The sequence below is a fragment of the Schistocerca gregaria genome, chromosome 3 (genome assembly GCF_023897955.1).
Source record: "Schistocerca gregaria isolate iqSchGreg1 chromosome 3, iqSchGreg1.2, whole genome shotgun sequence".
Classification (NCBI taxonomy): Eukaryota; Metazoa; Arthropoda; class Insecta; order Orthoptera; family Acrididae; genus Schistocerca; species Schistocerca gregaria.
In genome coordinates this window covers 752,890,769-752,907,465 of record NC_064922.1, presented here as the reverse complement: position 1 = coordinate 752,907,465, position 16,697 = coordinate 752,890,769, and the positions used below count along the sequence as shown (strand labels likewise).

General features: G+C 41.6%; 1 protein-coding gene across 1 annotated transcript in view; it reads right to left on the bottom strand.

Moving 5' to 3' along the window:
• LOC126353922 (ubiquitin carboxyl-terminal hydrolase 5) overlaps positions 1-16,697 on the bottom strand; it is a 163,823-nt gene that overhangs the window by 127,679 nt on the left and 19,447 nt on the right. Inside the window, exon 3 of the mRNA XM_050003165.1 lies at positions 9,061-9,243. Coding sequence (XP_049859122.1) covers positions 9,061-9,243 — 183 coding nt within the window. The remainder of the gene's footprint in view (positions 1-9,060; positions 9,244-16,697) is intronic.

The following is a 16,697-nucleotide window of genomic DNA, read 5'->3' as shown; positions in this document are numbered from 1 at the left end:
TGTACATCAGTAAACAGACTTACAATTTCTTTAAGGCTGTGGTTGACACTTTGTAAAATTTTAAAGTTTATCTGTCTCTTTGTCAACAAAGAGAAACTGCAAGTCCCAGCGCGTAACAGAGTGTATCTGGCAAAAAATGTGCTGCATTAGACGCGGTATTCCACAAGCTTCACCTCATTGGAGGAGACACTGTTGTGTTCAACATCCTATTATTACCTTTTAGTGTCCACTTCATTCCATCATCAGAACTGTCAGAAGATTCAAACTGGTGAGAATATTTAGTGGCCAAAGCTTTATATAGGGAAATGTAACATATGAAACTGCAGGTAATAGCATTATTCCCCCATACAGTCTTTTTTGTGCACTGAAGATACAATATAGATTTTCATATTAGCACTAGGATGACAGTGTCCATTACGTGTGACAACAACAAATAAGGCAATAATTATGTTAACAAGTGAAGCCACATCCACAACAGACACATTGTACACAAATGCCAGCTGCAGAGCAGTGCAGAACAATGCAGAGCAGTGCACAACTGTGCAGTATGTTCATTGCATGGGCAATGTGAAACACCAACCAAACAGAGCCACGCACGAAACAAACCACTTCCTTTGTTTTTCCAAAACTGCACATTTTTTTTTTTTTGGGGGGGGGGGGGGGGGGGGGGGGAGCAAAGCAGAGTGGTCTGACATCCATACCAGTTTTAGCACCTTTCATGGCAACAGTTCTGTTACTCGGTACATCAGATGTCAGAGGAGTTTCTTTCCATATTCATGATTTGGCATAGTTCCACACTGGTTTTATTTTGAAGTTGAATAATAAAGTGATGGAAAGATAATATTTTCTCTTCATACTCTTGGGGCATTTTCTGAGATATTTTGGTTTTGGTTCGCATGCTAAGTCCATGACACTTCATAAACCTGTAGCACCAACCAAATCTACTCTTAAAGTCTGTCAAGTTCCACTGTAGCACTAAGTTATGAGCATGTTTTTGAATCATTTTTGTATTAATTCCAATGCCATTTTGGCGGTGTCCTTGAATCCATTTAAGTACATCTACATCTACATCTACATCATCATCATCATCATCATCATCATCATCATCATCTACTTTTGGTCATTTTGCATTCAGTCCTTTATTTGCACTTTTAGTATTTCTCATTTTTTTCAGTTCTTCTTAGCCCGCCAATCGCAAATGGATTTTTTCTGTTGGTGGAGGGCTGAAATGCTGCTCAGCTGCTTTGTTTCCATGTTGTTCTGCATATGCTATTATTTTCAATCTGTAGGCCATCCCAAATGAATACCTTTTATTTTTCCCATTAGGAAACTAGCTACTCAACAAAAATATTGTGCTGTTACCAATAATACAAATCACTTTCAATTCAAGTTCACTGGCACCGTAGGCTGCAGAGATATAGGCTAGACAGTGCTCTTAGTTTGTTGTGGCACGGCAGGGGGGGAAACAGTGTTAGTAAGTCTGTTAATCCCCACAACTAATGTCTGTTGCATTGGTGCATTGCTGCTGCGAATTGAATCCGATGTTGCCAGATAGAGAGAGGTTTTCTATGGCATCGAATGTACAGCCATTTTTAAACCTAGTGGGAATTTTAAATTAAACACTCGACCTTTTTTATTAATTTTGAGTATAAGACACACCTGAATTTTTCAGGCAATTTTTCGAAGAAAAAAGTGTGTCTTATAGTCTATAAAATGTAGTATATACTCACATCAAAATCATGCTATGCAGCAGCAATGACCTCCAATGGAAATTTTTGACCATCACTTATATGTTAACTTCTCAACAGGGTGTCATAGACAGTAACTATGTCCTTACATGCTAGGCATTGTTGACGAGAAGAACAGCTATAATTTGTAGTTTGAGAAAGATAGAACACACTGGTGATATTTAGCAAGTTGCTTGTGTATCAACTAAAACGAAAGACTTTTTCTGAAAGAAGACTGGTTTTATACATATTTCAAAACACCATATTATTTCCCACTCTTTTGTCTACATCCCTAATTTTCAACATAATCTCCGTTCAATATGATGGCCTTACACCATCTTACTGGGAGGATCTGTGTGCCTGCTTGGTACCATTCTACTGGTCAACGATGGAGCCAATGTTTTGCTGCATCAATAACGTTACCATTATCCACATACTGCTTCCCATGGAGTGCATCCTTCACTGGGCCAAACAGATAGACTGAATGAGAGAAATCTAGGGTGTACGGTGGTTCAGGAAGGATAGTCCATTTGAAGTTTTATGAGCTTCTGTCTGGTGCACAGTTTTGTGAGAGGCCTTGTATTGTCACAGAGAAGGAGAAGTTTGGTTGCATTTCTTGTGGCCACAAACACACTGAAGTTGTTTCTTGTATTTCCTGAGGGTAGCACAATACACTTCAGAGCTCATTGTTGCACCATGAGGAAGAACATCAAACAGAAAAAACTCCTTTCAGAATTCTGGAAGATCATCACAATGAATTTACTGGCTGAGAGTATTTTCTTTAAGGAAGAGGTGATGAGGATTGACATTTTGTTTCCAGTTCGAAGTGAGAAACCCATGTTTCATTGCCTGTAATGATTATCAATAAAACATTGTTGCAATTAGCATCGTAATATGCAAGCAATCCCACCTGGATGGTCAGTTGTAGTTCTTTATCATCTTCTAAGAGGTGGTGAGGGACCCAGAGGGCACAAATCACTGAGTACCCCAACAGTAGAACAGTGGGTCAAGCACTGCCAACAGTCAACGGGGACATCCAGTTGAGCAACATGGTGGGTGTTAGTGATCCGTTGATCACATCGAAAGAGTGTGTCGGCATGTTCTAACATTGCTGGTATCACAGCTGTGTGTGGTTGGCTGGCATATGAGAGATCAGACAGGTTTGTGTGACCTTGTAGTTAAGATGACAGACACCTTGCCTAATGACTCGTGGTGCTTTTGTTTACTGTCAGGTCTCTGTAGACATTCTACAAGTGCCTATGAATATCTGTGATGCTCTGGTTTTTCACACACACACACACACACACACACACACACACACACACACACACACACACACACACACACACACAGAGACACGCACACACACAAAACCCGCACCCACAGCTCTCTGCTTGGGGTGCACCTCCATTACTGATGCTATTTTGAAGACTTAGTGCCTCCACCTATCTGAATACCATGAAATAACAGAGGATGAAGTGGAATATTTCATGATGTCACACACAAATTCCAAACATTTTACAAGTGAAACTGGCTGAGAAAAAAATGTGTCGCATTACTTATTGAACGCCCCTCATATTATTGCTCGTTTTGAGAAAGCCACGCCTGTAGTTCAAAATTGTAAAAAGTATAGTTGCCGCTCACCATATAGCAGAGATGCTGAGTCACAGATAGGCACAACAAAAAGACTGTCACAAATATACCTTTCGGCCACTAAGGCCTTCATCAAGATTAGACACACACACACACACACACACACACACACACACACACACGACTGTAGTCTCAAGCAAATGAGCCCACATTGCGAGCAGCAATACCAGTGGATGATGGGACTGGTGACTGGGTGGGGATAAGGTGGAGGCTGGGGCTGGGGTGGGGGGGGGGGGGTAGTAGGCTAGGGGTGGTGAACAGCAATGTCATATTGGGGAGCGCACACAGATGAGGTGGAAAGAGGGTAGGGCAGCTATGTGCAGTCTCGAGGTTGTATGGAGGGGATGATAGTGGAAAAGAGAAGTAAGAAGACTGGATGCAATGGAAGGACGAGGGCTGTGTTGTGCTGGAATGGGAAGAGAGAAGGGGCTGGATGGGAGAGGACAATGACTAATGAAGATTGAGGCCAGCAGGGTTACAGGAATGTAGGATATATTGCAGGCAAAGTTCCTACCTGCACAATTCAGAAAAGTTGGTGTTGGTGGAAATGATCCATATGGTGCAGGCTGTGAAGCAGTCATTGAAATGAAGGACGTAATGTTTGGCAGTGTCTCAGCAACAGGGTGGTCCATTTGTTTCTTGGCCACTGTTTGTAGGTGGCCATTCATGCGGACAGACAGCTTGTTGGCTGTCATGCCCACATAGACTGCAGCATAGTGGATGCAGCTTAACTTGTAGATTAAATGACTGGTTTCACATGTAGCCCTACCTTTGATGGGATAAGCCATGTTTGTGACTGGACTGGAGTAGGTGGTGGTAGGAGGATGTATGGGACAGGTCTTGCATCTAGGTCTATTACAGTGGTATGAGCCGTGAGGTAAGGGATTGGGAGCAGGGGTTGTGTAGGGATGGATTCCCAGATAAGGTTGTATATATTAAGCAGAAAGTGATTGCCCGCAAGTGAAAGGTGCTACGACATCTGAATGTAGAGAGCATCTGGCTCAGGCAGAGGATCGGGATGAACTGAGAGCATGATATAGCTCCCTCACAATATAGGTGGCATTATAGCACTCACGATTCTAAGAAGAGAAGGGCATTGCCCGAGCCTCCTCCACTCATTTCCGATGGAGGAAGGCAGGCTGGTGATGGGAAGAGTTCTAGGTTTCCACAAAATGGCAGCTCAGGCTGTTGGAGATAGCAATAGGGTCCTGCTCGCAGTGTGGCCTCAGTTGCCTGAGACTACATTCACTTTGTGTGTGTGTGTGTGTGTGTGTGTGTGTGTGTGTGTGTGTGTGTGTGTGTGTGTGTGTGTGTGTGATCTTGGCGAAGGCCTTGCTGGCCGAAAGCTATATTTGTGACAGTCTTTCTGTTCTGTCTATCTGCAACTCGGCATATCCGCTATATGGTGAGTAGCAACTTCCCTTTTCACAATACTGTTACATCCTGTGATAACGCTCGCCTGCTTTATTTCTTCGTTGATCATTCTCAGTGTAGACATACTGGCTGAAAAAATAGGGGGTGGGAGTGCAGTACCGTCTCCTTTAAATGATGTAGCTGACAGGTGCACATTTGTGTTTCACAGTTATTTATTTTCACTATTCACAACCCCCCTCCCTCCAATAATACAGAGTTTCATGGCCAGAGCACTATTGTCTCACTTTCGTTAAGCCTCATTAATAGGTTGAAGGCGAACATCCACATACCGCTAGAATAGTTTTCTGCTGAACATTTACGAGCAGTAAAAACCTAACCACGAAGCCCACAGTTCTTGAATAATAGGAAGGTACATATGGAGCAGACACTGTCATTGTTTTACCACACGGCCTCTTGGTACAACACTTATTTCACTGTTAAGTTGATGCATTGTCGGCGTTCTAACCAACAAAGGCTCCTCATCTGCAACTCGGCTGTGGACTGACTGTCTTGGGACTAAAAATCGGGCCCTTATATATCCTCATCGTAACAGGTACTGAAACTACACATTGTTCAAAGTTAAATTAACAGAAATTACAATTAAAACTTAACTCATTAAATTAACTGAATACATCATAAAGTTGGTTCTTTTTAACAGTTTCTTCTACTACAAGAATTTGGCCTAATTGTTTGTTAAATCATTAAATTAACAACTATAATTACACAAACAATACTTTTCACAGAACTGTTAATTACTTTGGAATTAAGGGCTGGCTTTGTTAACATGTTTCCAAATAGGGCTAAATAGATCCTTTAAGAATGCTATTAGTAGTTGTTCCAAATGTTTGTACTTAGTACAGAATTTATATTTGTTTATATGTCAACAACAAAATTTAAGTTACGAAACAATTACTGATTTCGTTCTATAATGAAAGATACTGAGTAGCAGAGGTCAAAATAAGTTACAAAATCAATTACATACATAAAACTAAGCACAAAATTAGATCTGGTGTTATATTCTTTAAAACTGAGGGCCAATCTTTCTCTTTTACGAAAATGCAGATTATACTCACCCATGTTAATGGTAATTAATTAAAAAAAAAAAAAAAAAAAAAAACGATTTTTAAGGAGGCAGATGGTAAAACAAGAGGGGAAGTAAAATATCCCACCTTGTTTTGTCTCAACCCCATCCTGGATTTCCATTGTTTGATGTTTGCCTGTAGTTCAAAACATTTAACTGACTCGTAATTGACAGGATATATAGATAGTTGAAAAATGATACAATGGAAAATTCAGGATGGAATCCAACAATATTATTAAAGGAAAGTTGCTACTCACCATATAGCAGAGATGCTGAGTCGCAGATATGCGCAGCAAAAAGACTGTCAAAATATAAGCTTATGACCAACAAGGCCTTCATCAAAATTAGACAAAACAAAGAAACAAACACACACACACACACACACACACACACACACACACACACACACACACACAGAGAGAGAGAGAGGACTGCAGCTTCTGGCAGCTGAAGCCACACTTCACGTGTGAGCTACGTTTGCACACACACGGGGGTGCGGTGACTACTTTCAACTTAGGCCTTGCTGGTTGAAAGCTTATATTGTGACAGTGTTTTTGAGTGCCCATCTGCGATTCACATCTCTGCTATATGGTGAGTAGCAATTTTGCTTTTCATATAGTTGAAAAATGAGCATTTTCATCCTTTATGGGGTCCAGAAAAAACATTTTCCTAGAAATTGAGGAAAGAAACTGCTATGAGTGGCACTTACATACCCATACAGTAAATGCTGTTCAATGAATGCACCACAGGTGTAGTAACAATGATTTTTGGCTGGGGCACAGAGAACACGCGTGATTCTAAAATGTATCCTGCAGGTTTTTAATTTGTATTTTTTTTTTTTTTTTGCATATCGAAACTTGTAGGAAGAGAAGTGTTAATAAGTGATCAGTAAGGAAAAAATAACAAAATACGCACATAATTGTAATGTGAATCTGGAAGCCAACCACTGCACAGCTATATGGATGCAATTCATAAACAACTTTTAACACTGATTTTTCAGGTGACGTTATTGCATGCATGCATGCATTATGCCTTAAAATTAATTCCCGAAAAAAAAATATTTTTGAATGTGACCAAATTTTTTTCACCACATCTTTAGAAAGAACAATATTGATGTATGAAGATTGTTCTTGGTGCCACGAGTATATTTATCTCAAATATTTGTATGACCAGAACTATCTATGTAGTTGTTCAAAGGAAAACAGGACATTTAACAGAGTAAGAGCCATTGTAAGACAGCCAGGATTTAAATTTTAATTATTTACTAATTCTAGTTGTTTGAGAAATTTATTTGCATACCTTCTTGTTATTCTTCACTGACTGCTTTCCCAGAAATTTTGACATGGAAAAAAAATACAAATGAAAAACAGCAGAACGCATTTGGGAGCCAAACACAAGTTCTCTCTTTTCTAAGAAAATACGCGTTTGCAGAATCCACACATGTCAATATTCAACTGCCTATTGATCCCATCAGTTTCGAGTCTATTAGGCATTATGGATTTTGGGTATGATTTTCTCAAATGCAGGTGGGGTATGGAGGGAGAGGGGTAGGGGTGGAGGATGGAGAGACCTTTGAGCCAAAATATCTGAAGTGTTTTTCATTTTAGGTTGTAGACAAGCAACCTACCAAATATGAATGTCATCACCTGGCCATGTTTGATGCCATACCTTGTTCATTCTTTTTACCCTACAGTTTTCTTACCCTTCTCGCTACCCATCTCTTCTGCTGTTCTCATTTCCACTGTTTGCTCCCCAAGTGTGTAACAAGTTCTAATTACCACTTTTTCATTGAAATATATTGAATTACATGGAGTTTTTCTATTATCTATTACCATCCCTTCTTAAATTTTTCTCTGCTTAATTTCACAGGCCCCTTAACTGTTATCAATGACATCTATTGGCTGCTACTCATTATGCAGTTCAAAATTTGAGGAGAAGCTCCTCATTCCAGTTACTATCAAATCTTAACTGTTAATCATCAGTCATTTGTAATTTAGGTTCTTAATGGCTGGCATCCTCATAAAATAATGTAAAATTCAAGATGGAACATAATCATGTAATTGAGGATACCTCACAGTCCATCAAATGAGACAAACATTAACGGATCAGGAGGAGGAAGATGGGGGAGAAAACGGCCAGTGTCATCGTCATTCCAGCAATTGCTTTAATTGTATGTGTAATCCAAGTTTGGGCGACTGTACATGGATTTGAATTCTATGTCTCCTGAAAAGAAGTCAAAAGGGTTAAGCAACGTGGCTGCCCACTTGGTGCAATTGAAAAGAAGTTATATTCAGTGTGTGATATCGGACTGGGTGTGGGCTATGTTGGATGATAGGTCATGAAGCAGCCTTTAAGTTTCACACATCATATTGAACAGCATGTCAAGCATCTCATGTAACTATCTGGTATGCTAAGTTGTTAATTTACCCTCCTGGCTAGCTGAGCCCTTAAAGTGTCTGATTCCGGGACATGAAGAGGCACACCAGCCCCAGATCGATTAATGACACGGGCCAGTGTTGCCAGTCAGCCTGGGTGTGGTTTTCAGGTGGCTTTCCACAGCCGACAAGTTGAGTATAGGGTTCGTTCTCACAGCCTACCTCAGATGCACAATGCACAAACACTTTGAAGTGTGATGTGACATCTGACCCTCTGACTGCATTAGACATGGGCAGGATGGGCAGAATGGGTACATGGACTCCTCCCTAGGAAAAGTTTGTAATACAGCCAAAAACTGCCCTCGGGAGCAGTGAACCCTATGTAATAATAGTCTACATATGAGCAAGGGCGGTTCTCTGCATAATCGGAGAAGTACTATACCAATCCCAATCATCTATTGGCTGGATAAAGAAAATTGGCAGGAGGGAAGGAAGGTGACAGATTATATGGCTGTCTTCGGAGGTATCCTTGCCCTGATGAAGGTAGGAAGCATTAGTAACTTGGGTGGAATAATAGTTTGTGGACAGATGTATGGAACAGGTATTCCTCCTGCATCTTCCACTGGGATACATGTTATGATGCATGTGATTGACACAACAGGTATAATTTCTTTTTAAACTGGTCCAATTTCAACAACTTAAGAATTTACCCTCTCTGTGTACTATATAGATATTTTTAAACAGAACACTTAAAATAAAATTGCATGAAAGTGGTTATTATGATATACAATTAACTGGCAACATTTCTTACCTTTTCCGGTAGATCAGAATTAGGCCACTTTATGGTATCGCGTGATGGAAACACCACAATGGAATATGAATCTTCATATTCAAATTTCTTCTTTCCGGCATCAGGATCAAATCCCCCTTCAACACCAATTGCAAGCCTTGTAATTTTTTTCTCTGGTCCATCTCCCTGCTGTTCAGTAGCAATCTAAACACCAATAATAATTGTGTTTGTAGCCAATATTGATGAAAAATATTACCACACAATAACCAAATTTATATTTCATAACAATAATGGAAATCCATTGATGGAAAAATATGTAAAACAAGGGAAAGGCAACCACTTACCTATACATGTGGCACATAATAAAGCATAACAGAAAACGGTTAACTCTAACTTTTGAGTTTTCTCTACTGTGATTACACACATTCACACATACAGCCACAGAGTATGAACTGTTTTCTGACACACATTTTGTATGCAATGCACCAGTCCTCTATCGGTAAGTGGTTGCCTTTCCCTTATTTTACATAAATACTAATTTGCAAAAAGTTCACATAAAACACCTGTATTTGTTTATTTTATAAAGACTAAACTTAGGCCAAGTTTTGAAGGCTCTTGGGTTTTTCAACAAAAGAAGTCTTTGATGGGGTGTGGAAAAACAGAAAATAGTTTAGCCTAAACAAACAAACAAACAGAAGACAAATAAGCTAATTAAGTCTAGCTCCAGCTGCCAGAGGCTGTGTGTGTGTGTGTGTGTGTGTGTGTGTGTGTGTGTGTGTGTGTGTGTATTTTTTACAAAGGCCTGAGGGCACAGAGGAGAATAGGAGAAGCAGAGACAGGGAATGACAGGTGATGGCCTGGCTGTTTTTTACTTGGTAAAGTTACTTAACTGAAACTGTTATTAAAGAAAGCCTGCCTTTTTTGTAATTGGTAATTTTTCTTAACTGAAACTGTTATTAATGAAGGCTTGTATTAATTAATTCCGTTGTTCACAGGTACCTAGCTTGCTATGGATCCAAGGGGCTGCCCTGGAATCAGATATCCAGAGACGGAGCACTTGCAGTATGAGCTTAAAATTCGGGAGCTTAGCACTGAGGGTAGAGTTCCAGATCTAGTGGGCAGGTTGTGCACACGTTCGCCACCCAGCTTTGAGTTTTGGCAAGCACCATTGTGGAGGTAAGTGTTTCTCTCAATAATATATCCACAGCATTGGACGAGGTGCAACGAAACCAGTCCTTTTGGCAGGACAGTCAACCTAATGTTAGGCAAATTGGTAGAATTCAGGACCACCTAGCACATTTGGGGAATTGTTTGAGGGACATAACCTCCTTGCAACTTAGCCAGTCCAGGCTGGGACAGATGAGTGAGTGAGTGATTTGCAGGTCCAAGCAGCATCCTTAAGCTTGGAAAGTCAGGCACCAGGAGCAAGTACAGCAGCTACCCCCAATGCATCACTTCTTTGACCAGGTGTTGGGGGCCAAGGTTTAGGTAGTCTTACAGCTAATCATTTCACTAGACTACCCAACCCAATTATGTGCCTACTCAACGGTATTTCAGAGCTTTCACTCAATACCTTGGGCCTTGTCCAGCAATTTCTGTGGCTGTTGGTGAGGCATCCCTAGGGCACACGCATGAAATTCAAATCACACCATGTGATATTAGCATTACTTTACCCCTTGTGAAAGGCACTCTGAGTGATTAATATCTTAAGCCCTGAAGTTGGAGAGCTCAATCGGACAACTAAAGGGACTGACTGTCACTAAGAAGCTCACTCTGTGGGTGCAGAACAAGCTTGAACACAAACGTTACTGGTGGGTGCAGGCATCATTTGAACTGCTGAGATAGTATATTGAGAAAGTGTGCCTAGCCATCTTGGCTCTTGGTATGTCACTTTGGAATTCAATAGTGTATCAAACATTTTGCTGGGCATGCGTGCTGAGGTTAGGTTGCACTTGGCTCTTGGTATGTCACTTTGGAACTCAATACTGTATCAAACATTTTGCTGGGCATGCGTGCTGAGGCTAGGTTGCACTTTGCCTTTTCTTCCCACCCCACTAGCTTCCGGGAATTGTGAATGTAAGTTGATTCAATTGAACTCTTGTCATTTGCTGATGATGAGCAGAGGTGTGAGGAGCAAATGGAAACTCCTCCGCCCATCTCGAGAATTAATAGGGCTCTTTAAGCATCCAACACGTTTTCTGGGAAAGGTTGTTTTCAGTTCCGCACTCACGATCACTTTGTGCGCAAGCATCCCATAACAAGAGCTCCTAGACCCAGCAAACGATGCCAGGCGATAGGTGATGAAGGGGGGGGGAGGATTGTTTCCATCGGAGGCGTGCTCCATGGGGAGTGCATATTCAAGCTCTCTCCAGATCTGCCCTCTCTTATTAGTGCCCGTCTTGGACAAGAACCCTTGAGCACGCTGTTGGGTTCTGGTAGCTCCATGTCCCTACTGAATTATAATGGGTATTTGGAGTTTAGGCATTTGTGGAAATTATCTTAAGTGTGTCCCTGCCCTCAGAGATATCATGCAGCCAATAGGCAAGAGTTGTCTCTGGTCAGCGATTTGTGTGGCAGTTTGTCCACATGCAATTTCTCATGGCCGTTATGCTCTTCATTGTTAAAAATCTAGCACTCAATTTGTTGCTCGGGTGTGAATTTATTCAGAAAACTGGGTTAATTCCCGACTTTGCAAGCCACACTTTCTCTCTCAGGTTTTTCACCTAGTGATAAGTCATCCTTTTGCTCTTGCCGCTGCACTAGTAAGGGGGATTTGGTGAATTGCAACTCCAATGAATTTGATGTGGTCCATCTTGTGCCAGATCAGGCAGGGCAGTTGTTGAGTTTATTAGGGGACTTTCCTGAGGTTTTCTCTAGTAAGCTGAGGGCTCACTAACATCATTCAGTACCACATATGCTTGGCTGACAATATTCTGGTGTGACAGTCTCCTTATTGCCTCTCGCCATCCAAAATGAAAATCTTGGGACAGAAATTTGTATGTCGAAGGAGGGAGTTATTAGGTTGTCTACATCTCCCTATGCATCACTAATTTTTCTCATAGACTCCTTAATAAAAAGGTTATCTGATAATCTGTCCCCTTGCTGGATCTTCACAACTGCTTTACCTGGTTTTCAGGGGCTAAGTGGTTCACAGTGCTCTATCTCAATCAAGCTCCTTATCAGATCACTCTTACCGAAGAGTCTAAACATGTCACTGCATTCTGCATGGATTGGAACTTTTATGAGTTTAACCGGATGCTGTTTGGCTTGTCCACTGGAGAGGCAGTTTTGTCTCATTTGTTACATCATACCTTGAATGACAAGATTTTTTGTGTCTAATTACCTTGATGATGTTGTCATTTATGGTCATTTGAGGATCATATTTTCCTTCTCTGGGAGGTCCTCTCCAAGTTTTGGGATGCAGGGTTTACCGTTAAGCCATCCAAGATTATACTTGTTAGAAAACAGGTTTCCTTTCCAGGTCATTTAATTTCCAGGGGGTGGCACTAGGATTGACCAGGACTGAATTAAGGTGTTGCAAAATTTCCTCAGCCTTGAAATAGGAACAAGGTAGCCAGATTTATTGCAATGGCAAATTATTTTCGCCATTTCATCCCTCATTTTGGCCATATGGCTGTTCCGTTGAATAAATTACACAGGAAAGGGAAGGAATTTGTCTGGGGTGAGAGCCAACGGGGGGCTTTTTAGCTATCGAGATTGCTATTACCAATCTGTCAGTCTTAGCTGTCCCGGATTTCGGCAAAAGATTTATCATTCAAACTGATGCCTCACATGCTGGTATTACTGCAGTGTTGTGCAAGAGGATCAAGGCACAAGATGCCCATTAGCTTTTGTGCCTAGAAAGTTGCCTGGGTCCAAGATTTATGCCGTTTATGGGTGCTAGGCACCAGATGCGCTTTTCCCCTTAGTGAAGTTTCAGTTCTATCTTCAGCATAGGGAGTTTGATCTCCAGATAGACAATCAGGCCCTAAGGTGGGTGTTGGCTCGACCAAGGACAACTGTTAGAATTAGCAGGTGGGCGATCCACATCTCTGCATTTCATTTCAAGGTGCGACACACAAAAGGATTTGACAACCAAGTTACCAATGCCCTCAGTCACTTTTTTCAGGAGGGAGGGGGCTGTTGAGAATAAGGGCGTTAGTGAGACTCACTCTGCTGGTTGTGTGTACCGTTTTAGCTGAAGTTTCCCAGTTGTTTGTGGATCTTGAAGACCAAACAGGATCAAGATCTGTTGTGGGATCCATTAAGAAAACAACTCTTATATGGCGGTGAGGTTAGGGACTATTCCATCAGGACTGGCATACTACATAAACGTGTTAACGAAGCTGGGGATTATAAAATTTGTTTGCCTCAGGAGCTGGTGCCCGTTTTCCATTATTTTCATAATTTTCTATTGGGAGGACATCTGTGCCTCTATAAATCTACATCTACATCTACAGCCATACTCCGCAAGCCACCTGACGGTGTGTGGCGGAGGGTACCCTGAGTACCTCTATCGGTTCTCCCTTCTATTCCAGTCTCGTATTGTTCGTGGAAAGAAGGATTGTGGGTATGCTTCTGTGTGGGCTCTAATCTCTCTGATTTTTATCCTCATGGTCTCTTCGCGAGATATACGTAGGAGGGAGCAATATACTGCTTGACTCTTCGGTGAAAGTATGTTCTCAAAACTTTAACAAAAGCCCGTACCGAGCTACTGAGCGTCTCACCTGCAGAGTCTTCCACTGGAGTTTATCCATTATCTCCGTAACGCTTTCGCAATTACTAAATGATCCTGTAACGAAGCGCGCTGCTCTCCGTTGGATCTTCTCTATCTCTTCTATCAACCCTATCTGGTACGGATCCCACACTGTTGAGCAGCATTCAAGCAGTGGGCGAACAAGCGTACTGTAACCTACTTCCTTTGTTTTCAGATTGCATTTCCTTAGGATTCTTCCAATGAATCTCAGTCTGGCATCTGCTTTACCGACGATCAACCTTATATGATCATTCCATTTTAAATCACTCCTAATGCGTACTCCCAGATAATTTATGGAATTAACTGCTTCTGGTTGCTGACCTGCTATTTTGTAGCTAAATGATTTCTATGTATTTGCAGCACATTACACTTCTCTACATTGAGATTCAATTGCCATTCCCTGCACCATGTGTCAATTCACTGCAGATCATCCTGCATTTCAGTACAATTTTTCATTGTTGCAACCTCTCGGTACACCACAGCATCATCTGCAAAAAGCCTCAGTGACCTTCCGATGTCATCCACCAGGTCATTTATGTATATTGTGAATAGTAACGGTCCTATGACACTCCCCTGCGGCACACCTGAAATCACTCTTACTTCGGAAGACTTCTCTCCATTGAGAATGACATGCCGAGTTCTGTTATCTAGGAACTCCTCAATCCAATCACACAATAGGTCTGATAGTCTGTATGCTCTTACTTTGTTCATTAAACGACTGTGGGGAACTGTGTCAAACGCCTTGCGGAATTCGAGAAACATGGCATCTACTTGTGAACCCGTGTCTATGGCCCTCTGAGTCTCGTGGACGAATAGCGCGAGCTGGGTCTCACACGACTGTCTTTTTCGAAACCCATGCTGATTCCTACAGAGTAGATTTCTAGTCTCCAGAAAAGTCGTTATACTCTAACATAATGTGTGTTCCAAAATTCTACAACTGATCGATGTTAGAGATATAGGTATATAGTTCTGCACATCTGTTCGGCGTCCCTTCTTGAAAACGGGGATGACCTGTACCCTTTTCCAATCCTTTGGAACGCTTCGCTCTTCTAGAGACCTACGGTACACCGCTGCAAGAAGGGGGCCAAGTTCCTTAACGTACTTTGTGTAAAATCGAACTGGTATCCCATCAGGACCAGCGGCCTTTCCTCTTTTGAGCGATTTTAATTGTTTTTCTATCCCTCTGTCGTCTACTTCGATATCTACCATTTTGTCATCTGTGCGACAATGTAGAGAAGGAACTACAGTGCAGTCTTCCTCTGTGAAACAGCTATGGAAGAAGACATTTAGTATTACGGCCTTTAGTCTGTCATCCTCTGTTTCAGTACCATTTTGGTCACAGAGTGTCTGGACATTTTGTTTTGAACCACCTACCGCTTTGACATAAGACCAAAATTTCTTAGGATTTTCTGCCAAGTCAGTACATAGAACTCTACTTTCGAATTCATTGAACGCCTCTCGCATAGCCCTCCTCACACTACATTTCGCTTCGCGTAATTTTTGTTTGTCTGCAAGGCATTGGTTATGTTTATGTTTGCTGTGAAGTTCCCTTTGCTTCCGCAGCAGTTTTCTAACTCGGAAATCATCCCATCACTGATAAGAGTTTGTACAAAGATAGCTTAATCTTGACATTATATGCTTCGAATCCCGTGAATAAATCAAGGTCACGAGTTTTTCCTTTTAAGGAAATCAAACTTAGCAGCTCTTCTTTCGTCGACAAATTTTCAAAGACCATCCGAATAAAAATAAGTAATTGTGCGGTATCAGTGATATCTGTTGACTCTTCAAGCTGTACCGAAAAAACAAAGCAGCGAACGACATCTCTTTGTAGTTGTTCTTTTGTTTTCATTCATTGTTTCGATACGGTGCATCCCAGTATTTCGAGACAGTTGCAAACCACGAACAGTTTTCTTAATTTAATTTTCACCTTTGAAATCCGCGAACAGCGAATCTGACATTTCTTCAAAAATTTCCTTGATTTGTTCTCCATCGGAAAAAGGATAATGCTCACCTCATTTGGCCCAAGTTATATAAGGACATCAGGCAAATAGTGTGTGAGTGTGAAGTATGTACGAAGGCTAAACCCAGAAATAATCCTCCAAAGGGGTGTTACAATCAGAAGAAGAGGAGAACTCTGTGGGTAAACTTTTTATCGATTACACAGGACCACTTCCTCTTACCAAGAAGGGGAACAGAGATATTCCGATACTCTGGTGGTTGTTGATGCGTTTTCCAGATTTGTTTGGTTAATCCCTAGTCATGGGGTCACGGCAGCCATTACCATGGCACAGCTGATGATATCTTCAGTTCGTTTGGACCCCCTAGGCTCTTGTTAGTGATGATGCTCCAGCAGCGTTTGTTTACAAACTGTTTAAGCAGTTTTTCTTTTGTAATGCAGTTAAGCACCTAACCACTACACCATATTATCCCCAGGCATCTTTTGCTGAGAGAGTGAATAACAACCTTAAGTCAGTTTTGATCATTTGCCATCATAAGTCTCCGAGTAAATGGGATACCACCTTGGCTCGCTTGAGTTTTGCATTTAGCACTGCGCACCACGAAGTATCCAAGGCAGTTCCTACTACTATCTTGTTTGTGTATCCCATCAATTCCCCTCTACCCAACTTGTGGGATAGCAACAACATCCTGCCTTCATGAGTTACTCCTGAAGATCTTAGGGAAATTGGGAACGGGCCAGGTCATTCCTCATTTCATAGGCCCATGCTCTATCCTCAAAATTCTGGGTCCAGTTGTTTGTCAGGCATCTGGTCACTGGTAAAGTCCTCAAGGTGCAACTTAATGAACTTAAGCCTGCTAATTAACCTTTCCCATCCCCTTCTTCTTCCGTAGGCTGGAAAGGGGTCCATAGGTTTAAGGGGAGGAGGTTGAGCCATGGTGGGAT